Below are 27,219 nucleotides of genomic sequence, written 5' to 3'. Positions count from 1 at the left end.
ATCCAAGCTATGTAAAACGCACATCTTTTTGATATGACAGGAATTTGTAGGCCACTGAAGGAAAAACAACGTTGGCAAACACAAGAAAACTCCCCCAAGTGGATCCTCGAGTGAGGAAGAAGCATTCCTGGTGAAGGACTGCATGTACTGAGGGCTCACCACATCACCCCTGTCACGCTAGGCTGAAGTTACTAGCATTAATACAAGTGGGAAGGTGAGCACAATACCAGGCAAAGCAGGAGTTACAAGATGCATGGATAAAAAAAATTAACTACATTACTACAGTGAGCGCTTTTTTTTTAACAGCTGCAATCATTTATTCATTTTCTCTTTCTTTTCTGTAATTACTAGACCTGGAGTAACAATACTTATTTAATTCAATTGTTAAGAAAATGGTCACCGTGCATTTTTAAGAGTTCCCTGTAACAACACAACTGAAATATCTTTCCATATCATAAATTGATTTTTTTTAATGAAAAATGATTAAATTGCAGTAAGAATGTTGAAAAAAAAAAAACAAAAACCAATACACCAACCAAACAATATGATACAAGCATTTCTGGTTAATAAGCACAATGCTTCTAGGTTTTACATCCTGACATAAAAAATAATAAACCTGGATCATAGAGTTCTGGCTAAGATGCACATTAACAAGATGAGATATAGATTAAGATTATTTTAAAGATAGTTTGCACTCTGTCCAGCTTTGTAGCTTGACATTGAAAGAACATAAAAGAGTAAATATTCAAAGCTCTTCAGCAATACTGAGCATACAAAGATAAAAGGAACCCTAGTAAATTTCTGTCATATTATCATCACAGGTATTTGTTTGGAACAGATGATGGAAACCTAATTGCTAGCTCAGCTTTGAGAAAGGCTTTAAGTTTCAGCACAGAGTGGTCAGATGATTTTTAATTATTAAATCATAATTTAATTCTTTAATATCATAATTTTAAAAGGCATCTTCTTTTTCTTCATATTGAAAGAAAAAGAGGAAGCCAAGAAACTCTTTAAAACTAAGATTTATTTTTCAAAGAATGTCATTGTTTGGCTTTGGGCAGTACTCTGGATTATTCCCAGAAGCCATTAGGGCAATTCCTCTCTTACATTAAGAAAACATTACTGAAGCATACAGCAACATTTTGTTCCCATTTCCACTTCTGTAAACCTCCTGCAGACAACAGGGCTGCAAATTTATAAATAAGTGCAAAATTTGAAAACCAAGGGGTCTGTTAGTATGAAGGCAAAACACATGATAACAGGCTTTCATTCAGTCATAAAGATCACCTTGACATGAACTCCAAAGGTGATCAGAAGGTGACAGTGAGTGTGATGCCCATACCTTTGACTACTCCCTTTTATCCTTTTTCTTCTTAACTTTTCTCTGCTATCATTTCATGCTCACGAGTTGGGATGAAACAGAGCTCAACAATGGAGGAATCACTGCAAGGAGGATATCCCAAGCTTCTCCTATCTTTTGCTTTCAAAGTCACAAGTTTATCACGACTGAGTGTAAATGAGGCACCAAATCAAGGCTACCCACCTACAGACTGCTACTGGCACAGCTTAATTTGTAGTCTTCCATGGCCACACCAGCTCCAGTAGATAGCCATCCTTCATTTATAACTTCTTTTTAGTTTTTAAGTAGAGTATGAAAAATAGAGTTTGAAACTCTTTATAGAGAGAATTTGCAGGAGACTTTAGGATTAAATTGCAAACTGAAATTCTCAGTGATTTTCCTATGCCTGTACTGAAATAATGTAAAGTAGAATATACATTATCCAAATTTCAATCATCTTTTTTTTGTTTAAAAACAACAATAACAAACTTCTAAAAATTCATTTTATCTCATTAGTAGTAGATTAAGAACGCAGTTTTCAGGAAGATCACTTTTTTGAGTTTTTTTTTTTTTTTGCAAAATGGAAATAATGGGAATGTGATGAATAAGAGTATTTAATAACTGCTGATATTACATTTAAAGAAGAAATATCATCTTACCCAATGAGCTATTTAGGATGCTCTCCAAATGCTTGACCACTGCTTCAATATCACTGTCCTGAGGATAAACAAAATAACAAACAGCATTAGTGTGACCAAAATCCTAATAAAAAAATACTGTATTGCAGGTATGATCCTACAAACATAAAGAATATTACTTACAGCAGAGAGTGTCAGTGCTAGACTAAAACAAGATGAATACATTTCTCACAACTTATAAATATTTTCTTCCTCTAAAACAGTAGGTTTGGGAATGGTGTTATGTAAAAGCAATTATTTAAGTCAAATGTCTAGCAGAACACAAGCATGCAGGACCGTTATGCATGTAGCTTAAAGAATATGTTTATTGCTGAGGTTGGTGTGCAATATTTGAAAATATACCAGCATTTTATCATTGGTTATCCTTGAAATATCTATAACAGGATTAGAAAAGGAAAGTATAGATTTTGTAACCATTCTAAAATTTCTTAAGACTTCTATTTACCACTACAAAGTAATACTTACATTTCATGTAATTGCACCTACTCACATATCTGCTAACAATGAATAATTAAAACTTTAATTAGGAAAAGATTTTAGCACTTTTCTATTCTAAGTTTTCTGTTACAAGACGGATAATTAACAGTTTTGCCATGATATCTTTCATGTGAAATGTCATTCCTGTACATTGATGAAATTTAAGATCTGACCATTAAGAAAATATTGTGCTCTAGGAAGCACATCACATTTCATTTGAATGTAGCAGAAAAACCTGAGTTTTTAAAAGCTGTTATCACACCTCATGTGACAAAAGGGTGACAACCTGGCATCCCTTCACTATTTAAAAATGAACGTTAAAAGTCTGACCTCACTGAAAAATCCACCAAAGATATTGAGAAGCCTGTGGTTTTAAAAAGCCTACAGAATAGGAAAGGGAATTTGACGGAAGCACAGAAGAGAAGCACTCATACACTTAAGAGCCAACATGGATGAATGCTTGGACGTTTCAAACTCAGAATGAATGAAATCATTTTTAATAGCAATGGGCGATAATAAAGATGCCATGTCAGGCACTAGGAACCTAGTGGAACAGCTTTGGGGTAATAATGCACAGACTGATCCACTGGATCTTAATTCACTGGAGATGTGATGATAATTTATACTATATCACTGGAGCTACGATAATTTATGCCAGTTGATTATCTGGCTTGATGATCTCAGAAGCAACCTGGAAACTGAAAATAGTGAGCTAATGTACTGTATTACTAGACTTTGTAATAATGAAGAGGGCTAATTTGCTACTAATATTATCACTAAAAGAAAACACAAAGATCAAAGTGATAAACTGCAGTAAAAAGCATCTCAGCTAAATCAAAGCAAATGTGAAACCTCCATGGTTTGCTAACTTCTCAAAATGAAACTCCTTCTATGTTTCATATATTCTAATTTATTTTTAGAAATAGTTTCTTATTCTCTTTCACGTTGTTTCCCATGCAATTAGAAACGTTCTTAAAAAAAAACCCAAATAATTAAAAAATGGAAAAGAGCCACTGGCTCAAGAAGCTAGAAATCTGGAAACATAACTGATAAATTTTTGCTTGAAATCTGGCAATCTGCATATAAACTGCAAAAGAGAAGGAAAAAGGACACTGAACTCCAATGTTACAACCAACACAACCAAGATGACACGTTCACATGTGTGAGGGCTTAACACTGGTGAAAATTCCACATCTACAAGCAGACAATGCAGTTGAGATCACACAAGCTGTATGGAAAGTTACCAATAAATACAAAGTAAATGTCCCAGCTCCCATCCTCAAACTTTCAATTATACCGATTGAGTGCCTGACTCCACCTTCCTATATGAAAGGTATCATTTCATAAGGCCGTTACTATGACTATCATGACGTCTGTGGGAGTCTAACATAGCAGGAATTAAGAGCTTCAACACCTTTCAACATTATGCATCCCGATGTGTTATTCAATTAGATTACTTGTCTGACCCCCTACTACTGCTTGAACTACTGCACAAATATCAGAGGTTTTTCTTTTAGTTTTTGGTTGAAGTAAGTAATGGGGTCACCATTAAGCACTGCCAGACATAGCATTTCTGTATTCCATCTGCACAAAATTAATCAGTAAAGCAATCTTGACATTGGATAATTGAGAGGTTTGCAATGATTAAGAAGGTAAATACCTTACAGGTCCTTGTCCTGTATTATAGTGGATTGACTTTCAAAAGCTTAATTTGGAGAGGTATTTTTGAAGAAAGAATTGAAGAGTATGAATCCTATCACAGAAATAGGAGTGGGAGTTTTGGTATTAAGTAGATGACTGCTGAAGCAATGCCCTGCTATATACCAGCAAGATCAAGTCTATTCTGGTAGGATTTTAAGCTTATTATTAAAGTTGAGCATGATACCACCTACCTTTGAGTGGGATTCATCTCATGTAACTGTTGACATCCAGAAAGAAGATGCCCCATGCATGCTAATAACTGCGGATCTCTTTACAATCACCAGAGAGAAAGAGGTACCTCTCAGCATAATCTATCTGACCCACACATTAGGTGTTTTTGCCAAGATAAAATTATTCCCTAAAAATGCGTATTTTTCCTAACTGTACAGAGTTTATATCCAGTTAGGTCAGGCATGGGCTTACAGCTAAGTCCAACCTGCTTTGTCTTTACACTTCCCGCATAACTTTTTACTCAAGAAAGGGAAAAGTGAAAATTCTTCTCAACTCCTAAGAAAAAGAAAAGGTGATTGTGTCAATACCCACAAAGACAGTTTTGCCTTATTTAAGGTGCTGGTCAATAGGAAGGATAATAAAGTCAGGCTATTTGCTTCTTTGATAAAAAAATCATGAGAGACAAATGCTTTGAGAGGGTGTGCTTTCCAACTCAGCCTCGGGAAGCCAATTTGCAGAGGACCAATGCATGGCATGCACACAGACTGCCGATAAAGCAAAGCCACACAGCCTGTAGGAGCTGGATCCTGACAAGAGACATCAGTGGGACAGCTCTTCCAACCTGGCATCAATTACTGTCACCACTAAATTCTGAATCACTACAAAATGACTGAATGACATTGCTCAAATCTGGCTGCCAGCATCCAATTTATTCTGCATTATTGAGAAATCTATTTTTATCTTCTGCCCTTTGTTAATTCTAAGCAGCAGTCTGCCTGTTCAAAAACAGTATTGATTGACACTTAATGATATTGTCAATGAAAGTTGAATGAAAATTTTGAAAGGCTTTCTAAAAGAGAAAAATGGAAAAAAACAACACTTAAGGTCTGATAAAAGTGAGCAATAATTTATTTTTAAAATTCCATTGTGATAGATTTTTCAAGCAACAGAGTTTTTTGTATTTTTGAGTGTTGTGAGTAAACATAGACACAGCAAATTGCAACAACAAAGCACTGACTCACATATTCCACTGGTTTCCAACTAGCTATTTCTTTAGATCACTATTGAATTCACTGTTAAAAATTGCTATGTGTTTAGTTTGAAAGCTAAGAGGACATTTCTAGATTGAATGAGGTGTTTAGGAGTAAACTTCAAGTTTAATTGGTTGAGAGAATTTCAGGATTCCTCGCCACTGTGGCAAAAGTAGCATTTGATTTCTCACACTGGTATTTAATTTCTGCCTTAAAAACTACATCTTAAAGAACCTATTAATTCAAAAATTTCAAAGAATATTAAAAGTTATTCATAATTTAATGAAGAGTTTTAGCAAACTTTGCTGGTTTCCTTGAATGTAAATGGCGTCATACTCTACTCTGTAGATTTTGCACATTAACTCCACATAACATTTGTCATCCTAAGCAAAACCAAACAGTACTGTTCAGAAGCACTGCAGCAAAATGTTTTAAGTTGATGGCCCAGGGTGGAAAATAATTGATCCTGAATACCTTAGGAAGATCCATTTTCAGAACTGACTTGGCCATTTAAGTTCATCGATTTCACTGAGACTTGATCACTGAAGACAGGATTCATTGCAGTTCCTTCTGATCAGACCTAAATTAGGTGCCTTTTCCAATAATCCTCAACCTTCAAACTGAGAGTTTCTTGTGGCAACCTTACCTGATAAAGCTACTTTAAGTCCTTCAATAATACATTTTCTTTTTATTGACACTTTCTAAGATTCTTGGGAAATTTTATAGATGTGCTGATCGAGACTTGCTGTTGTTAATGCTCACAGTTATCATACTACACTAGAATATGATTAATACAGACAAGACATCTAGAGGTGCCAATCTTTCCCCAGGAATTAGACCTGGAATTCAGATCCTTGCTTGAAGTATTCTTTCAGCTTTAAATTAATTTAATTATAACTAATATTATGTGAGAGAACCCCACTCTGTGTTTATGGCTACAAGAAAATTTACTAATAGCAATCCACTTTAAGGCATTCATGGAAGTATGATTCCTAATCTTGAAGAAATGCAAGAGTCTTCCTCAGCAACGCATATGTGTAACTGAGACATACTCCTATAACTAATTCATGATGCTGATATAGACACATATTCCTAACAAAAGCAAATTTCAGTAAAATTGAAAGGACAAAATCTTGGAAAGGGTTTCATTTTCCCTAAGAAAACATCAAATGTGTATGTTTCCCCAAAGGTCACACACACCTGATTTGTCTTAGATACAGTCTGTGACACTTCCACATCCTCTGTTTCGCTGTCTTCTGAATAGGATTCAAACTCTTCATTATAATATTCTTCTGCAATTTGCGGGTCTTCAGGGATCTCTAGAGGAAATTAAGAGTTTATAGTATTACATAGACAGACAACATTCATGATCTTAGAAAGATGCAATGGATTTTACATCACTCATGTCACTAACAACGCATTCTGAAGTTGAAAACTGTTGGATAAGTTATCATATTAAAATGTTCATCTTTGATGGTGTCATAAGTAGTGCTAAAGCTGCCTCTGTCAAAAGGTTGTGCCCTCATCACATAGAAATTAATAACCTCAGAGGATCTATACTGAGTTTTGGATGAAATCACTGAAGCATAGAATAATTCAGGCTGGAAGATACCTCAGGGGATCATCTAGTTAAGTCTCACTCAGAGCATGGTCAGCCTTCAATTGAATCCAATTTTTGTGAGCTGAAATTATGTCCCAGTTTGGTTTTCTCTAACATACATTACTTCCCTAGTCCTGCTCACCACATCATGGCATCCTGGCTTGGATCAGGAATGGTGTGCTGAGCAGGACTAGGGAAGGAATCCTGCTCCTGTACTCAGCACTGGTGAGGCCCCACTCGAATGCTTTGTACAGTTTTGGGCACCTCAATTCAGAAAGGACATTGAGGTGCTGGAGCAGGTCCAAAGAAGGGCAACAAGGCTGGTGAAGGTCTTGGAGAATATGCCCTATGAGGAGAGAATGAAGGAACTGTGGCTGTTTAGCCTGGGGAAGAGGAGGCTGAGCGGAGACTTTATTGCTCTCTTCCAATATCTGAAAGATGCTTACAGCGAGAGCAGGGCTGGTCTCTTCTCACTGCTGACAGCTACTCGGACGAGAGGAAATGGACTCAAGTTGCACCAGAGGAGTTCAGGTTGAATATCAGGAAAAAGTGCTATACAGAAAGGGTGGTTAAGCACTGGAAGTGCTGGTTAAGCACTCCTCAGGGAGTGGCTGAGTCACCATCCCTGGATGTGACTAAAAACCATTTGGATGTGGTGCTCAGGGACATGAATGAGCCAAGGGTTGTTAGAGTTAGGGTAGTATGGTTAGATTGCAGTTGGACTTGATGATCTTTAAGGTCTTTTCCAACCTGGGTAATCCTATGATTCCATGACACATATCCTGTGATGAATTTAATGGCTAGATTAATTTGGAAATAAGATATATCAGACTCTATAAGCAGTGAGTTAGTAAAATGACTTGAGGCCAGATTGCGCCTTCTTCAGCGAGCTGTCCTTTCTCAGCAAAAGCCCTTAACCACTTGTTCAATTTTAAGCAGAGGCTAGACTGTAGTGACTATCAAAACAGCAGGATCCCTGTTTTCCTAAACAGAAAGCTTCAATGCAAAGGGCAGTTCATTGGAAGCACAGGTCAACGACAGAGATGAAACCAGAGCAGAAGAAGACCAGCTCAGCCGCTTTCCCATCGATAGCCTTCAGCATTTGTGCAGGGAGGTGATCCAGGAGAGCTAACACCTCTATTTTATTCCATGCAGTGCTTACTGAGTTATTGTCAAGACAATTTTTGTGCAAGCCCAGGTATATTTTTATACTATCAGTTTTCAAATACAAAACGTTGGCTAGGCTTCCTTGGCTGCTATTATTATAAGAAATGTTAGCTGAAGATAAAAACAATCCAATATCAAGCTATTGTAAATCACTAGTCTTAACATCAGATAATGCTGACTTTTCCCATTCTCCCAATTAAGTCTACTTCTTTAAATCATAGAATCATAGAATCATAGAACGACTTGGGTTGGAAGGGACCCCAAGGATCATCAAGTTCCAATCCCCCTGTCACAGGCAGGGCCATCAAGAAACATAAACTGACTAATCTTCAATACTACTGCCTTGAAAGAAATTCAAACAATACTTCATATAAAATTAAAAATGCATAATAGATGTTGAAAAGATTATTTCACGTGGATAAAAATACCCAAAAGATTTAAATAAGTGAATACAATTAAAAGATGCCCTTGGATTTTGGGCAAAAGGAATCATTCTAATTTTCAAGGCATAAGAAACTCAGTGAAAAAAAAAAGAGTAGAAGTATTTATCGGCTGCACTAGGAGGTTGAAGTTTTTCTGTTGAGATTTAATCTCTGCTATTATCTACTGTCTCCAGAACACTTTCCAAAATTCTTCTTACTTTGTACATTTACTTCCAAGATCCAAATGTGTCAGTATTTGCTCTCAGGTTTCTCTTTTTTAAGACATTTATGTGAACTACACCGCCTCAATTTGTAATAAAAAAAAAAAGTTACTTGTGCTTCCAGAAGAACCTCCAACCACATAAAAAGCTTATTCCACAAAAGAAAGAATTTATCATTGCACCTAATTATTTGAGTTCTCCAAAATGCCATTTGACAGAAAAGTCTTCATCTTAAAAAAAAAAAGCTAAATCTCAAACTCGCAAACATCTTTCGTTTTTAGCATAGGAAGAACATTGCTGAACATGATACGTTCATGATATGTGTTCACTTTCAGACACAGTGAACAATTTGTCTTTCTTTCTATCAGGGAGGCTGTCATTCCTGTTATTACTCTAATTTTATTAGGTTCATCTGCATGCTATTTGTATGTCTATAAGCATTCACATAGCTATGAATCAGCCTATTATAATGCAAACATTGCACTACACTAGTGTTTTCTGACCCTCTCATGTTCATTTGTTTACTGCTGTACTGAAAAACACAATCCTCCCCTTACCAATTGAACAAGGTACAAAAATCACAATTTACATGCCCTAGCTATGATAGAGCTCTACACCTTATCAGTAGCTCACAACCAGGTCTCAACTGAGCCTCATACATCTAAACTATCCAAAGAAGCTGGCACTAGCTGAATCCTACTTTCACACCAGCTTTTGCATCCTTCCCACAATTTCTCACTTTACCACTTGTGACATTGTTTTGACAGCTATACAAAGATGGTCATTTAATCCGAGTTCAGTAACACAATTTTAAATGCTAGTTCAGACATGAAAGATATTCCAGAATACACATGTTTACTGTCTCCAACTCAGAACCTGTTCCAAGTGACATTTCTCCACAGAAAACAGGATGTCCAGTGGATAGGAGCCTGGGAGTTAAATACAACGAGGCTTTAGAACTACTTTTTGTTATGACAAAGATCTTTAACAAGACACTTTCAAAACAACAACAAAATCATTTAGAATGCATGGTTCATTGTAAGTTTCTACTAAATACAACCAACTCCCTATTGCCCATTTGCTACAGATGCAGAGGCACAACTCTAATTTTCTGCCGAATTAATCTGGGTACGGAAGTGCTTATTTAGTTGAGATCTTGGATCCCTCTAATCTCAAGAACACACAAGCTGGCTGTAGCAAAGCAGCCATAAGTCAGCATGGTGAGCTATGCCCATGCTGGCTGCCTCAGAATTTGTTTGGATGTTACACCACAGTGCTGAAGAGCTGTACAGAGTGAGACACTGAATAAACAGCTGGAACTGATTCACCTCTGCTAGAGCTGGAGTGAACAAACCTGGAGAAGTCCAAGTCTGCCTTTTCATAACTGCTTGCTGGTCTCAATCTCTCAGTGCAGCGCAGGTTAACTCGAGTGAGCTGGGTTTTTGGCTCAGGAAAGACACTGCTAGGAGAGGCTGGGCCCAATACGCTGCCATTTTTACATTTGCAGGCCATTCTCTAGGATGTCTGCTACCTGAGTTTTCCTATAAGCCTTGATATTTCATCTCTCCCCATCTACCCAGTGGAAAAGGTCTCATTACAGTCTCCTGAATGTTCTCAGTGCAGTTCCACATCTCAGCAACGTAGCACAGAAGGAAAATTCTGGTTTGTGTGTTCATAAAACTAGCTTTAATAATGATGTTGTTCTTTGGGCTAAGTCTGTTTGAATCACATATGAACCCTTGCAGAGCTTATCATGGACTCCAAGACCAGGGCTTTGATTCTGTCCTTTGCTCTGACACAAAATAGAAACTAAGTCTATTTATGCCTGGAAAGTATTTGTGGGGAAAAAAATTAAGAGTTGCTAGTGAGGTGAACACTAGCAACTTTTATTATGTCATGTTAAAAGAGGAAACAACTGCTGCTGCAGAGGCTGGGATACCCTGCTTCTGTGTTTCAGCGCTTAGACTGGGAGAAAATCAGCACTGCATTGCATTTCTAACACCACCTGCAGCCCACACAATGCCCCTGCTCATGAAGCCCTCCTGATCTGCCCAGGAAGAGAGGGATCAAAGCCCCCCAGTCTTGCACGCAACAAAGCCGCCGTGTGCAGGGTGCCACACATGGCAGAGATCCTGCCTTCTTCAGTGAGCCTTGGGAAACAAACATCACATCCAGTATAAAGTTCTTCTTGACCAGACATAGCTAGGAAAAACCCAGTATAACTAGACTTTATTTTAGCAGGTGATTGGAGACTGCCAGAGGTTTCTTCCAACCTGAATTATTATATGATTCCATGGTTATGCAATGCTCTTCCAACAAAATGTTTTGAATTATGACAGATGTATTTGTGTGTGCGGACATATTTAACATATACACTTATAAGGTGATCAGAAATGTGTTCATTTCCATATCCTTTGTTTTCTCAGAAAATCACTGGCAAAAGGAGATGGTCAATAGCACTGGCCAACACTTCAGAATCACTTATCTCAAAGCATCACTTATTTCAGAGCTTACTTCAAGAGAGAAAATAGAAAGAGCGGAGGGGCATTGCCTCTAGGAGGAAGGTTTGAAACTCTCAGATAAATGCCCCGAGTTACACAGTCCTGAATGAGAAAAAGGCTCTGTGACACTACATGGTCCAGGTCAATATTCATTCAATTAGAAAAAATAAGATAATTCCATTATTATAACTTCAGATAACACAGATTGTTTGTTTGTTTATTTGCTTTCCATGCAGGACAACATTAACAAGTCCATCAGACAGAATTGCCACCCATTGGCCAGCTATAAAGAAGATATGCAACTGTGCCCATGGTAGGGGGTTGAAACTGGATGATGTTTAAAATCCTTTTCAACACAAACCATTCTGTGATTAAGATCTGAGCTTTATTGCTCAGAAAGTCAATGGAAGCTTTTGTCCAACTTCTAAACTAGGCTGAAAAAGAGTCTTGGAAAGGGCATTGTTTAGGAAATGAACCAAGGGATGTAACAAGACTTCTGTGTCCAAAAATGACTTGTATGATCCTTTAGCCTAAATACAAAAGGACTGTGTCGTCATCAAAAGATCTACGTTCTGAAAGAATCATCTAAAGCATAGATGTAAAGAAAAATGATTTCTTCTAAATGAAAGCCAGAAATACAGCCAAAGTTAAACATTAATATTTGGTAATTCGGTTTTTAGCATCGTAAGAAAGAAAAAAACTTTGATTTACCTGTGGACTTCACTGAGTTAAATGATGCCATGTTGCCTTTCAAGCAGAGCTTAGATTTCATCAAAACTAAAAGTTTTCAAAATAATCAGAAATCCTTTTAGCGCTGACAGGTGAATGAAGAGAAAGAATGATATAGCAATATAGTCAATAACAGGGAGTACTATGTGAGTCCTGAAAGCCATTTCCTTTATGCACAAAGAAGCACTATTACTGTAAAAGTTGCCTACTATTTGCACAATGTCCAGCAGGAAGAGAGCATGAGCTGTACATTAGAGGGAAAATGACCATCTTACAACATCTATTTAAAACTACCTTATACATTGCTTTTTCTTAAAACTTTTTGATCAGTCAAAGTGTACTTTCAAAGAAAAAAAATCAGTTTTCCTGTTGAATCTGCCTGACACTTTCCCTATCATTGTGATAACAGAGCTGGGAAAGAAAGAGTCCATACATCAATAAAAAAAGAGCTGATCCTTAAGAAAGCCACTTCCTTATACCTGAGATTCAGAGTTCAAGAATGCCATTTTCAAGAGATAAAATGAAGCTATTTTCCTGAGAGTAAAAAACATGGAACAGTTCAGATCCAAACCTGATGTAAGCAGTGTGCACATGAGATTCTGGACATAGTAAAGATACATGTAAACTGTAATTAATTTGAGTTTAAGCAGTAATGTAAGTTATGTCAGACATGCACAAAACCAATGACTGCAGCCAAGCAAATCTACAAGTAAAATATTGAGAATCCAACATTTAGATGTAATTAACTTGTGAAAATAAATGCATTTTCTAGACTGCAGGACGCCATTTGCAGATTAAATAGCAGAACGTGAACTAAGCACCTTCATTGCTGTCACCCTCTCTTTTCCTCCAGCTAGCTGTCTGACAGCACAAGCACTGAATGCTAAGCTGGTAAAAACTTCAAACTAATTCAGTATTTACAGCTACTTTTCAGAGCAAATTCTCATTCCGTTGGAATTGGTTCCAGATTCTTGTGTCACCAGGTAATTTGGCCCTGCTCCCCAGAAATTCTGCTTGGTTTGTTAGATGAGCCAGAAAGCTCATCTGGGGACACACTGGGATATGCAGTGTTTTTCAGTACCATTCTGCTCATAGATGTTTTGTTTGCTACTAAATGCTTGTAAATGCTAAATTCATCTACACCAGTTTAACCTGGAATTTAAAGTGCAGTGTAAAGATACATGGACTGTTAAGTAAAACTATTTGGAATAAAAACTAGTATCTTTCTAGCAAATATTTACAATACTGAAATTGTACAAATATTCACCATAAGTTCTAATATACACAAGTTTTGTACATATGCAAGCTTGGTACATTGGCCTCAAACTGTTCCCAAAATTCATACAGTGTATTCTAAATGCTTTTTAACAGAAGACTTTGGAATGAGCAAAGGGGCCTACAGAAGGGGCTTTAACAAGACTTGGCCAGAATCACTTTAACTCTAGTCATTGACCAACGTATATTTTGAGGTATGATCTACTTATCAAAGCCAAACTAAATCAATGGGAAAAATTAATTAAAAAAAAAAAGTAGGAACTATAGAGTAACATGATTTTATCCCCCAAACTTTGAACATTCACAGTTTTTCACGAAACTACTTTTTTTAAGAACTACATTGATATCATTCTGATATCTTCCCTCAGAGAAGCTGCAGAAGGAAGACTACTTGGAAAAAGAAAGTAAATTTTTGTGAAGCAAATAGATCGGCAAACCAAACCAAACCAAAAGCGCATGGCTTTGGCAAGGGCTTCCTGGGGGGTTTATGAGTAGAATTCAGTTCCCAAAGGTCTTCAAAGATGCTAAAGCATTTTATTAAAAACTTGAAGATAAAGGACAATGATCTACATAAAAAGGACAATGCAATTCTACACAGGGGCTTTTAATCTACCATAAATGCTAGGTATTCTAAAACTCCATAAAATTTCTAAGAATATCTCCAAGAATATTCTGTGGCTGCCCCCATGGAAAAAGGATGAGCATGTTCACCCAACGCTCATATTGCTCTTCCATGGAAATGGGAGAGCAATAACCAAAGCAAGAAATCAGCTCTCCAATGGCTTCCAGGTAACAATGACTTAGTAAGAGCAACACTTCAGTCAATTAAAAAAAAATAAAAAATAGAAAACAATTTTCGTAATTGACTACTTTTTCACTTTGTGGCTAAAACCTCTACATTTTGTTAAATCTTACTCTTGATAGAATAAATCAGATTTAATATTTCTTTAATTGAATCTGGGACAAAATGTGCTTTCCATATGAAACTAAGTGAAAACAAGAGACAGCTGCACATACTCCCAACGTTCCCATGCCCTCAAACTGTGTGAGAGTGGCAGGAATTCTGGCACTCCATGTGCAAAGGACAAGTGAAGGACTTGGTAGGTGCCAAAACTAAATAGTCAAGTTTCTCTCAGCAAGCATCTCATAGTAAGATTTCAGCAAGTAGCAAACTGGGAATACACCTTATGATTTTGGAAATATTCCAGCTCATAACACAGACCTGCACTTTTACAGCTACTATGGCACTACTCTAGTGTGCTTTCATACTCGCTAGCAGTTGCAGTCCTCACCTTCCTACAAAATTAACAGCAATGTAAATCAGTGCTCAAGAATATTCCTCAAGAATAAAGACACACTTTTCTGTGACTCCAATAAACATGTGATATGTTTCAGGTTACTTTCTCCGAATATTTTTATTCTTCTTCTCCAGTCCCTAATTTGCATAGTTTAAATTGGACACGCAAAATTTAGCTTTCTGACCCACCTACTTCAACTATGGTTCTGAGAAAATGTTATATAAGGACTTGTCATCTTTCTTGACAGAGGTGATCCATGTCAGAAACTCATTCAAACTTTATTGCTTAGCTCAAGAAAAGCTCTTTTTTCTTCAAATAAGGAGGACTTACTGGTGTGACTGCCTGAGTGATGATATTTCAGAATTATCAGCTACCTCATCAGTATGCTTACACACTGTTTTACAGGCACCACGATAAACGTGCATGTGCAGATATGCATAACAATGCATAGAAAAATATAACAATACTTTATTGTGAGTGAACATTTACTATTTGAGAGTCAACTGAATTTTACTCGCTTAATATTCAAAGGAATATGCTTGTAACTTACAATTAGCAATGGAAATAGAGAAATAATGTATTCAACTACTGTAATGTACTTAGCTATTCTGGAATTGTAATGAAATCAGAGGTTTGACAGATGTAATTTACTGCAACATACTAAGCCCAGGAATTGAACACGATGATAATCTCTGGAGTATAAGGAAATAAAAACGAAGAGAATACAAACCAGAAAGATCATGTAATATGTCCCTTTAACTTATGTCTTAAGCTTTTACATTCTTCTTCTGTACAGATAGTTTAAATACAGCAAGTAGTTAGCTTAAGCTATTTTGCTCCTTTAACTTGACCGCTTCCCACATGCAAACAAGCCTAGTACAAGCAGAGGAGTAGGTTATGTAAAGCTAGTACTCTTGCAGGGAGAGAATGAAATGTATCAGAATGCAGGTGAAGCCCCAACATACAATGTACTGGCAAACAAAAAATGCAAGATACACTGTTCTTTTAGTGGCTTTTAGGTCCAATGTTGTTTTGCTGCATGGTCTTTTTCATCCTAGCCACTTAAGTGCAACAAGGACAAGCCCTCAGAAATTGTTATACATTTTTATATATAATTTATTGAAAACTTAAAAATATGTATCTTTCACAGTCTTGTTTACCATGTCTTATTATCTGTGGAGCTGATATGAATATAAACTGGCACATTTTGCCACAAATGCCAGTGTGCAACTTCAAGTTTTCATGACCATTAGACTGTAGCTTGTTGAATTTAATATTCCTTATAGCACCTGTTAAAAGTAAGGGATTTTGGTGGCTTTCAATCCAGTATCTTTCAGCTGCAAAAACTGGTCCAAATCAGAATGATCTAAGATTATGGTACGGAAATGGTCATTTTTTTCAAAACTGTAAGTAGTACTGAGCAGTCTGGAAGCATTTTTATATACAGTTCAAGGTTTTGCCACCAATTTCAAGGTAACTTCTACTATAGAAACTGAATCAGAAACCTTGAACGTTTAGCTATTACAGTTGTATAACAGGATTACACCTTGATCTTCATGCATTATACTACTGCAAAGACTGAGCTTCTCTACCTACAGCACTTTCTGTGTAGCAAAGTAGGAAAATTTGAATATTCCACACTAATATCCCATGGATAAGTACCTACGTACATTTCTCTGGGTTCATATAAATAAATCCCCATGGCTAGCCTTTCCTATTTATTAAATATATTTGCAACTGTAGAGCTAGTCAGTAGGAATTCAGTTGTATAGAGAGTTGGAAGAAATGCTGTACAGTCTGGCTGCATTAGATAATAACGTAACCAACGCAAAAGAAATTGCACAGAAATAATTAATGTGATGTAGAAACAGAGCTGCAATTTTCCATCCTAGCCCAGCATATGGTAGCCCACAGAGAAAAGCTACAGTGATCTACCAGTACAGCAGTAATCCATGGAAAAGATGAACATCGGCATCACAACTCTGATGCCAGCCTTTTCACAAATAAAGGGAACAATACATTACTCCAGATTGTATGTGTAAAGACAAAGAACTTCAGAAGACGATTATAGTAACTTAAGAAAAAAGAAATGTAAAGCGCAAACTGTGAGATGACAGCTTGGAAGCATCCTAAGGAAGGAAGGTTCAGGTATGCTGGGAGCAGCCAGTGCTATAACAGATAAAAAATACATAAGTATTTTATAGAAGTATTACACAGAAGAATATTACTGTTGCCTATAAAAACACAAGATTAGGAAAAGAGAAGAAAATAACTACTTAAGTTGCAAGGCAATAAGAAATACATCTTGAAAACACTGGCTTGAAACAGCCAGAAGAAAAACTAAGGCAGAAATAAAAAAGTTTACAAGCACTGCAGTATTTTGGCCCAGGAACAACTTTCTATACAGAGAAGTGGGAAGAACTTTTCAGAGCATACAGAACAGGCCGAATTCTTGAGGAGAGGTGCACTACAGGTGATGGTATGCCACAGTCTGGACTCAGAGATCAAACTGAAGTTGGTACTCTTGCCATGAAACAGAAGCAAATCGTGGGGAAGTAGTGCCACTGAGAGCAGCAATTCCTCTGTAGCAGAGACAGGAAGCTGCCAAGGTAACAGCACTGAAAATACGTGTTCTTAATGCATAGCTTCCTCTCCTGGGTCACTGAAGCAAAAATAGCGTAACTTGCTATTCACATAATTTTTCACTGTTGCCCACTCCCAAGATAAAACTAGATCCCTTTCTTCCCGAGTTCAAGTAATGCACAGATTTCTTTCAGCAAAAGCTTGTGTTTCTTTGATCTCACCCATACAAGTTCTTCATCTCAGGCTGGAGTATTCTGCAGATAGTGCAGAACAGGTGCCCAGAACCCCAAAAGTAAGCAGGGGGACAAAAGGCAACATGGTAGTGTGCAGTCTCCGTGAAAAAAGACTAAGTCTGCAAAATACAACTGAGTGGAATAATAGGGAACATACTTTAAAAGAACAAATAGAATTTTGATGCTTAAAAATAGCATTTTATACTGCCCACTGTATTTCTCTGCAAGTACTTCATGAACCAAATTATTTCTTTATGTTTCTGAAGATGGTGTACAATCTATGAACAATCTGAATGGGCCAGTTCTTTAATAGACTGAGTTCTTATCAACATCAAAAGCACAGGGTCTGCTTAGATGTCTTTCATACCTCAAAAAAGAAAACCCGCTTGATGAGTAACAGATTGATCAACTATTTGTGATTTCGTACAACTCTTTTAAATGTCTGTCAAGTGCACAGAGGTGCTAATTGGAATGAAAAATGTTTTTAAAAAATCATTACATAAAACAAACACGGAGAGAAGCTTAAACTTCCAAGGGAACTCTTCAGCAGTTAAAATTTTTTTACTTTGCTGAAGCTCATCCACCATGAAATCCAAAACTCCAAACTATTATCTTGATTTTCATTTATCTAACCTTACTTAATCTGCCTTGGTTTTCCATGCTTTCAAAAACTGTGTTTACTACTACTATAACTGGATAAAGATGCCATGGTTTCTAAATCTCCTTACTAAAACTAAACACTGAGCTCTGTATCTGACACCTTCCTCAAACACATACCACTATTTTTCATAATGTTATAGATAATTTTCAGTGAAAGCACAGTGTACAGCATTTTATTATCTATAGTGTTTTCTAACCCTTCAGGAGCCTTGTCTTTCAATCTTCCAAGCCCTTCCTTTCTTCCTTCTTCCTTTCTTCCCTTCTCCCTTCCGCAAACCCTTTGCTTCTCTTCTCATTCCCTTCCCTTCCATTTTCCTTCTCTCTTTGCTTCATGTTGCAAATTTTTCAAGGGCTTTAAGATATGAGCCAAACATAGCTTGAACATTCCTCCCTACCTCTTGAGATTGGATATTCTCCTTAGCTGTTCCCCACCAGCTTTTCCTATTTCTGAGAGGATTTTTTGGAGTAGCTTAAAAGCGGCTGCTGCTGAAACTCCTCAGTATCCATGAGCAGACTCCTTCACCTGCCTTTTTGCCCCTTCCTCACCTGCTATTTGTTACTAGTTCTAACTAAGGAGACTGGCATTCTTCTAACTTCTTCTGCTAACCTGATATAGGTTACTAAATTTATTGCATGTCAGTCAACTTTACAAAAGGTTTTTATAGCCTTGCCTCCAGTTTTACTGTTTTTCTATTGTATGGTACATTGATTGAGAACCAAATTCTACTGAACATCAATAGCTGGAATTGTTTTTACATTTTCAGGTACAAAGACTCCATTAATAACTTAATTAATAGCATGTAGAACATACATGGCTGCACTGAAATGCTTAATGAAAAGAATGAATACTGATTAGAGTTAGTAACAGCTTTGACATCAGCTTCAGGAATAACAAGGTATTCACAAAGCAAAGAAGAGAAATTATTTGCTTTGCTTATCCGTAAGTCCTTTTTCTCATGAACCCACCACCACTTCAGAGAATCTGACAAAAGCAGGGTCATTAAACAGACATCTTTGCACAGCTTCAGACTGAGCAAACTCTTGCAGCATAAACGCATTTAATTTCCATCATTATAGTTGAAAAACTTAATGATCTCTTAAGACAGAAACATCAATTTCTTTCCTTTCTTGCATGTTGTCCTGTTTCTATTTAGGTCTCTTTGTATGCCTATCCTTGTACATCTCCCTCCCACTCACATTTACTGCTTTCTCTTAGTCTCCTACTTATGAGCTGCTCCACCCCCCACCCCAGGATGTATTTCTAGCAGCTGAGTTCTCTCCTACACAGATCACCCCTCCTTGCACTGTGAAGTAGCAAGCCAACTGTGTGGATGTAAATGAGGCTACGTTGTAAGAAAAAAAAGCCATTTGCTATTAAAAAAACCACCTCCACCACATACAAGCTGATTTTGATACCTTTGAGTTAACGACATATCCCTTCATAGATGCGTATAAAACAACACAAAAAGGCAGAGCTATGAAAGTAGTTGCTATATTTTAAAGTCTATTAATACATGCTAACAAAATTCTAATCTGATTAAAAATCTTCCATCATAATAGTTAAATGTTGAAGAGTATTGACACTATTTCAGTACATAATAGAAGCAAAACTTAAATATGGGCTGTGAAAAATATTTTCTCATAAGTACATTTCCACTTGAATAAGTCTAGCCCTTATTCAAAAGTTTGGCTATTTGTTCTTTTATCTACAGTTAAGTGCAACATAGTACCTAACAATCTCTAGACAGTAGCTAAATATCCAAGGACAGTACAGGTAAGCACTTTTTAAAGAGCTTGTCTGCCTCTCTCATTGCTATGGGTAATGAATATGGTATCAAAATGTTCCAGAAGTGCAAATGCTCTCTATTCTTGTACTCATTTTTGCACTGGAGAGGTAATTTAGAAAGTGTTGTTCTAATGCAAGTCATTTTATATATCCAAAGGTTAAAGCTATTTTCTTTGAAGTCTGCACCTTTTTTGGAGGAGGTCTGTTCACCTTTGCCATTCATGTCACCCCAACTCTGAGAACCCAAGCTTCCTGCCACATAACTTGCTGCACATCTAGTCCACACACATCCATCTATAATATTTTCCTTTTTTTTTTTGCATTTCTTTTGTCAACTTTACAAACCTAACTGTTTTTCATACTACTAGTTCTTCACCACAGATTTAAGTACAAGGGGCAAAATCAAATCTTCTTTATAGGAAGTTTCAATTCAACATCAGATTTTTAAATCTTACCACGGTCCATAAATTGACTCAATCTCTCATTTCCATTTGGTTCATCACATCCTATGGACATGGAGTCACACATCATGACCCGCTGAGAATCAGTTAGAGGTTCTGAAATCTGGTCGTTGGATTCCTTTGTCAAACAAAGCAGCATGGAGAAACAGGGACAGTTAGAGCTTTCAATAGCATCACAATATGATGGTTGCCCTGATTCACACAACTTCTGGGACTCATTAAGCAAATATTAAGAAAAAAATTCCTAACTCTTCTGTAATTGACCTGCAATGGGTCAACCACAATAGATTAGACTACGACAGATTTAACATGGTTTTTAATTTTCCAAAGACAATGAGAAATGCTGAATAAAAACAAAGTACTAAAGCAAATCTTGTTATATCTGTGATGCTTCCACTGTTTCCAAACTGTTCCCTGTATTATAAGACAAAGTGCTGGTACTGAATAGGACTATTTTCTGTTGTTGATATTTTAAAAGCAAAGGACAGTTTATGCTGGGAGTCACTTCAAGACTTTACTGTTACTAGAGGATTCAGTTAAAATGTTGATATTTGTAACTAGTCAAATGAAAATAAACTGTAGCTATCTTGAATTAGAGTGTTTAAAAGATTACAATTCTAAATTTATCTTGAAATCAAATGTATATTGAACTCTGGTATCAAATAGACTATTGGGAAGTACATCTCAGAGAGAAGATTTAGATCCAAAAGTGTCTTAGTAAAAGAAAAAACTGTGAGTGACTAGAGAGTTTGTTGAACTATGTCTAAACAACTGAATGTACTGCCACTCATCACAGGTCCATAGGATTCAGCCAAGGGGTCCAGACTTTGAAGCACATCCAAATAATTAATCTTGGAACAGGACAGTTTGTCTCTAATGCTAAAGAGTGTGGCAAACAGAAAAGAAGTATACACTGAAAGTCCACAAATAAGGTGTCCAACACACTCTACTTACATGTAGGACATTGACATTCAGCTTCTGAAAATTATAGGATCTGAATTCTTGCATTCTTCTGACATTCTCTTGATATTTTTCTTCTGCCAGTTGTCTGTAAATACAGAATACTTGTGATTGAGATGTGATATTGGGGATTGCATAAAGGGATCTCCTAGCAGTAGATGTGGAAAAGCAAATTCCATTATCAGAGTACTGTGGTACCAAACACTCATAGCATCTATGCAAGATGAGGTTAGTTTTACATGAAAAGATCTGTGGCCTTTTCTTTCCAAACAGTTATTGTATTTATCTTTCACAGCCCGCATAACGCAATTGAGAAATAGAAAATGGTTAGTCCCAGTAGCTTTTGTCTCTTCCAGAGATCTTAAGCATGTCAGCCTTCATGCCACCATGTATTCCACAGACCTTTCAGGTCAAGACAGGCACACAACACTTGTTTATCACATGTTTTCTGTACAGGACTGCCTATGCCAGCTGCTACATTAAGTAAATCCTCCAGCTTCCATCACTAAAACCCCTTCCCATTTACGAGCAGATCTGCACTACTGAATGAAGATCTCTTGTGTGAGAAGGTACTATGTTACTGAAGTCAGTAGGCAACAACAGAGCTGAATATAGATCCATTTTAAAGATTTATGACTAAGATTTGCAAATATGCTGCCTTTATATTATAAAATAAATATATTTACTTCTGCTGCTGGGGAAAAAAAAAAAAACAACATGAAACTCTAAATAGAGAATGCTAAAATACAAGAAAGCAGAGAAAACAAAAGACAAACGAGAAATATTTTCCAATTAGTATTAATTCCTTACTTCCAGTCATTTAAAAAAATGAAAGAGACAGACTTCCTACTTACAAATTTCATATAAGAATGGGCCTACCATACTGTTGAAAACACCAAACACAAGAGGTGTTATATTTTATGTAATTGGTTCATTTCAAGTAGCTTTTTTAAAATGAGAATAAATTTACATACCAGCTTGAGTCTCAAATTTAGTGTTTGGTGTCAGACAGACATAAATACTGATCAGATTATTCCAAAAGGAAAGGAAGGCCGTTAGTTTTTATCTGTCTCTTTTAGGTACAGATGCCATGGGTTTCACAAATAACACTAGGATACAATTTTACAGAGCATTTTCCTTCAACTACCATCACTATTCATTTGCAGGCATATGTAACAGCTGTGAAGTTACTGAGGCCATAAATAGAGGCTTCATGTAACCTTGCATTATTTCTTTGCAATTAGATATCAATGCCTCACTGAATTGCTAGCGTGCTTTGGCATGGCAAGGTTAAGATACTGATTCTCTTAAGGCTGGAGAATCCGATGAGGTTCAACAAGGCCAAGTGCAAGGTGCTGCACTTGTGCCAGGGCAATCCCAGGTATTTATACAAACTGGGAGAAGAACCCCTGAGAGCAGCCCTACGGAGGAGGACTAGGGAGTCCTGCTGGACATGAGCCAACAGTGTGCATTTGCAGCCCAGAAGGTCAGCTATGTTCTGGGCTGCATTAAAAGAGGAGTGGCCAGCAGGAGACCTCATTGTGGCCTTCCAGTATTTGAAAGGAGTGAAGAAATAGGAGGGGGTGCATCTGTTTACGAGGGTGGTTAGTGATAGGATGAGGGGGAATGGTTTTAAACTGAGACATGGGAGGTCTAGGTTAGATATTAGGAGGAGGTTTTTCACACAGAGGGTGGTGAAGCACTGGAACAGGTTGCCCAAGGAGGTTGTGGATGCCCCATCCCTGGAGGCATTCAAGGCCAGGCTGGATGTGGCTCTGGGCAGCCTGGTCTGGTGGTTGGTGACCCTGCACATAGCAGGGGGTTGGAACTAGATGAGCATTGTGGTCCTTTTCAACCCAAGCCTTGGGTTGGCTATGATTCTATGATTCTATCCCTCAACTGCTGTCTATAAATAACTGAATAAACATTTTTAAATTTACACTGCACTTTGCAACATGCTTATAAAGAAAACATTAAAAATGAATATGGAGCTTTTTTGATTTTCATTCACATCACATGAAACACTGAACATTTTTAACTGGGAAAAAACTCAAGTGTGTTATCAAAACAGTATCTTCTTTCTATTTAAAAATGAGATCCGTGCATACAAACATAGCCTTCAAGCTGTTTTTCACATGCCATTCAGAAATGACACTTCAAATCCCCACTTTTATTATGTCTTTCTTTCTTAATAAAAAGCTATAAATTTTAAAGCCCTTACAATGTGTTGATTTCCCTGCTTTTTGATCACTTAACAAGACTATTTCCTCTGAACTGTTAGCTTTTATTGGCATATCTCTTAGGAAAAAACAATTGACAAAAGCAGTATTGTTGCTGAATATCTGACTCTTCAAAATGCGCAATTCTCAAAATGACAAATCATTAACAAAATTCCCAAATGTAATGAATCTGAATATCTCTCATACAGATATTTAATTAGAAATACTGTGCTCAAAGTATCAATCCGGGCTGATGCTCTGAATTCTTTTCCACATAAACAATTACCTTAATTTAAATCATCCAAAATTCCCATTCACTATGAGTAGCTAAAGGCAATTTCTATTTTTTAAATTTTTTTAACTTTTTTGTTTTTTTATTCTTACCTTGACTGTTCTAACTCCCTACACAGACCACTGAAAGGGGGAAACTGTATGGTTAGGGCACAATGACAATGTTATGCAAAACTTACTTCAACTTCTTGGCTTTCTCATCTGCAGCATTTAACTTCCTCAGCCTCATCCGTTCCCGTGGTGTCATTTTCTGTACTTCAGACAGTTGCTGTAGAGTTCGCAAATGAACTTTCCTCAGCCTGAAATTAAATACATGCAAGCTTATTTTCATACAGAAATGTAAATATCAGCATTTGGATTTGATATTGAAACATACTGACATTTCAAATGAATAATTAAAAAGTCACAGGTACTATAACGGACTAAATAGACCTTAGTCTGGAAAGTAAATGCCTCTTTTAAATTGAAATATTTAAACTTGGATTCAGATCTGTGAAGAAGATAAACCATTTCAGGCATTTCAGGTGAAAACAGAAAAAGGTAAACTCAGCTCCTTAAAAGAATAAATGTTGAAGCACAGTGAAATATTTACCCTGCCAGGATTCATTATTGAGCATATTACAAATCCAATTGCAGTTCTTAAATGAGAACCATAGACAAAAAAATAAATTACCAGATATACATTTTGAACTGATTGATAAGAGTTGGCTGCAATGAAAGAAAATATTAATGTGTCTGTAATGAAAGTCATAATTATCATGTTGTCCTTTTGAATTCCTGGTCCTAATCGATAACAATTTGCTTGCAAAATGGTCTCCATGGACCATCTTTGAAAGCTGAGCATGAGTTATTGACATTTATATTTCTGCTGTATTTACCAACACAGAAGAGCAACAGTACTTGTATATTAGAAAAAATAATATTTATCTCAGATTTTACCTCACATTGTAGAGTAATTACAAAAATTGAACCATAGCTTGCAAAGCCATGGCACTCACCTTTCACTCACACCAAAATTTTGCATTCTTTGTATTCATGATATCAAGTATTCATTTCAAATGTGTATCTCTCCTCTTATGAGATAAATTTACTTATCATTTAAAAGTCCAGTTTTATAAGAACATAAATTGCAACACTACCATTTTGAAATCAGAGACTTAGAAACTCAGAAGCTTTCATTATGCTTTTCAATTCTTGACTATAGAGGGAAATAGTGTAAAGATATGAAAATTACTGTGAAATATGAAACACTAAGGACAAAAAGACTTCAATTATTAATGAAAATAACTCTTCAACTATGAATAATGGAGACATATTTCTTGTCTCCCTCCCTCCCCCCCCGCAAAAAAACCCTTCAATTTAAATTGTAAGAGTCTCTTGGAAAAGGAAAAAAAAATCATTTTTCATCCAAGTTGAAACTCAACCTATACAACTTTTCCTTACTTAAATATTTAAAATTTATGACTTGCACAGAACTGGAATAAACTAAGCCATTAGAGCCTTTACTGTAAGAAATGAAACTCAAATAGAAATGACAAAAAATAGTTCTGCTGAGGAAAAAAGAAACAGAAATATAAGGTAGTATTGACATTGGAGGACACCATAGCAAGCAGCTCCTTGTACACACACACACACAGACTGCAACAGCTGTGGGTAAATCACTATGCCATTCCTCTTCTTCCTTTTTTTTTCTTCTTCTTTTTGAATGTCACCATTTTTCAGGTATTTTTATTTCACTTTACCTGCCTCGTTGAATATGTGATTGAAAAAGATATGTGGCATTTTGTTTACCAGTGCCAACGCAAGCAGCTAACTTTCTCATAAATGCAATAAAATTCATAATAGAATTATGATTTTGTACACATTCTAAACATTTAACTAAGAGAATCAGACACATCTGAAGGTAATTTACCCATAAGTTTTTCCTAGGACTTTTGATTTCAAATTGATGCTCTGAACTTGAAAAGTTCAAGGTAAATTTCCATGCTCTAACAAAGATAGTTGTTATCCATAGCTGCACAGTTTTCAGGACTCTGGAGCAAGGCCCAGAAGAAGCTTTAAATTGCTTTTCACAGAAGTATAAGAAGATGATGTTCGTAGTTACAACTTGCTCTTCATCTTAAACACTTGAGAATTACTTTTGAACAAGAATAGTTACAGATTCCAGGATATTACATCTGTGTCCCCCCTGAGTGCTAGCTCAGTTAATATGTAATGTCCTTTTGGAAAGGGATGAGACTTAACGATGACAATGGATTTGGTATGGAACATAGTATTTGGTATAGATAATAGAAAATGGTTTTAACAGCCTCTTCTAGAAACAATGTGATAATTGAAGTTTAGGTATGTACTTTGCAGGTAAAAATCTGCATCCCAAAAGATATATAATATTTTTATGCATACAGATAATTTGAAATCATGTACAGATTATAAGTGAAAAAAAAAATAAACCCACAGAGGCATGGATTAAAAGTTTTTTGAAGATTCTCATAGTATATATTTGAATAGGTTTTTAACACTCAATGTAACATACACAGAATTGGCATAACATTTGGGCAAGGTTTCGGTTCCTCAAAACTAGTTAAGGTACATCTCTGAGGAATATCTCTGTAGCTAACTACATTTCATTTGAATAGACAGGAATGCACACAGAGTTAATTAAGTCAATGCAAATACAGCAGCAATAGACAAAAGATATGTCTAATATTTTCTACATCAGCAAGTGTGATTCTTGGTTTCCAGCATATTTACAAACGGCTATTTCTAGCAGAATCAATAATAGTGGCATAGTAAGAAGGCCAAAAATTAGATTATATGGCATTATTTGTTACTGCCTTTAACACTTATGCTTGCAAAGTTCAATCATGTGTTTATACTGAAGTGGAAACCAAAACAGAGAACTCTGGTCTGATAAAATGACAGAAACTCATCTGACAACAAGAGAGAGCAGAAATGGAAAGGACAAAGTGGAAACTCAAACCACAATTTCTAGTGATGAGTTTACAGATACACTCCAAGCTCTCACACTGGGTAACAAAAGTGTATAGAAGATTCTGCTGAATCCCAGTGTCTTTATTCCACATTCTTCTTATCACTAATAGTAAACAATTCCTTGGTTTGCAAAGCTTAGCTGATCACTCCTCCTGAAGGAATTCTTGCAAGTAGAGGTGGTGGCACCAGCAAAGCGACCACAGCTGAAAAACTGCAGGCCCACACTGAAAAATGAGTCACAAAAAGGACAGAGGAAGAAGGCAGATTCCCTCACAGGTGTTGTCAGTTCTGGATCACAAAATCCTGATTTTGAATGTACTAGGGCTGCCCTGAAATTAATGCCTCCTATTTTATTATATTGACCCACAATATCAAAGGCAGATGTGGGTGGTATGGCAATAGAGG

The 27,219-nt window shown here is 36.5% G+C and overlaps 1 protein-coding gene across 6 annotated transcripts in view; it reads right to left on the bottom strand.

Moving 5' to 3' along the window:
* NEK11 (NIMA related kinase 11) overlaps nucleotides 1–27,219 on the bottom strand; it is a 112,908-nt gene that overhangs the window by 46,725 nt on the left and 38,964 nt on the right. For all 6 annotated transcript variants that reach the window (XM_003207228.5, XM_085226454.1, XM_010712924.4 and 3 more), the window contains 5 exons: nucleotides 24,003–24,122; nucleotides 21,308–21,401; nucleotides 20,348–20,471; nucleotides 6,618–6,736; nucleotides 1,999–2,056 (listed from right to left, as the gene is read on the bottom strand). In XM_003207228.5, coding sequence (XP_003207276.2) covers nucleotides 1,999–2,056; nucleotides 6,618–6,736; nucleotides 20,348–20,471; nucleotides 21,308–21,401; nucleotides 24,003–24,122 — 515 coding nt within the window. The remainder of the gene's footprint in view (nucleotides 1–1,998; nucleotides 2,057–6,617; nucleotides 6,737–20,347; nucleotides 20,472–21,307; nucleotides 21,402–24,002; nucleotides 24,123–27,219) is intronic.

Source organism: Meleagris gallopavo, chromosome 6 (genome assembly GCF_905368555.1).
Source record: "Meleagris gallopavo chromosome 6, MGAL_WU_HG_1.1, whole genome shotgun sequence".
In the NCBI taxonomy this organism is placed as follows: Eukaryota; Metazoa; Chordata; class Aves; order Galliformes; family Phasianidae; genus Meleagris; species Meleagris gallopavo.
This window is presented reverse-complemented; position numbering and strand designations above follow the sequence as displayed.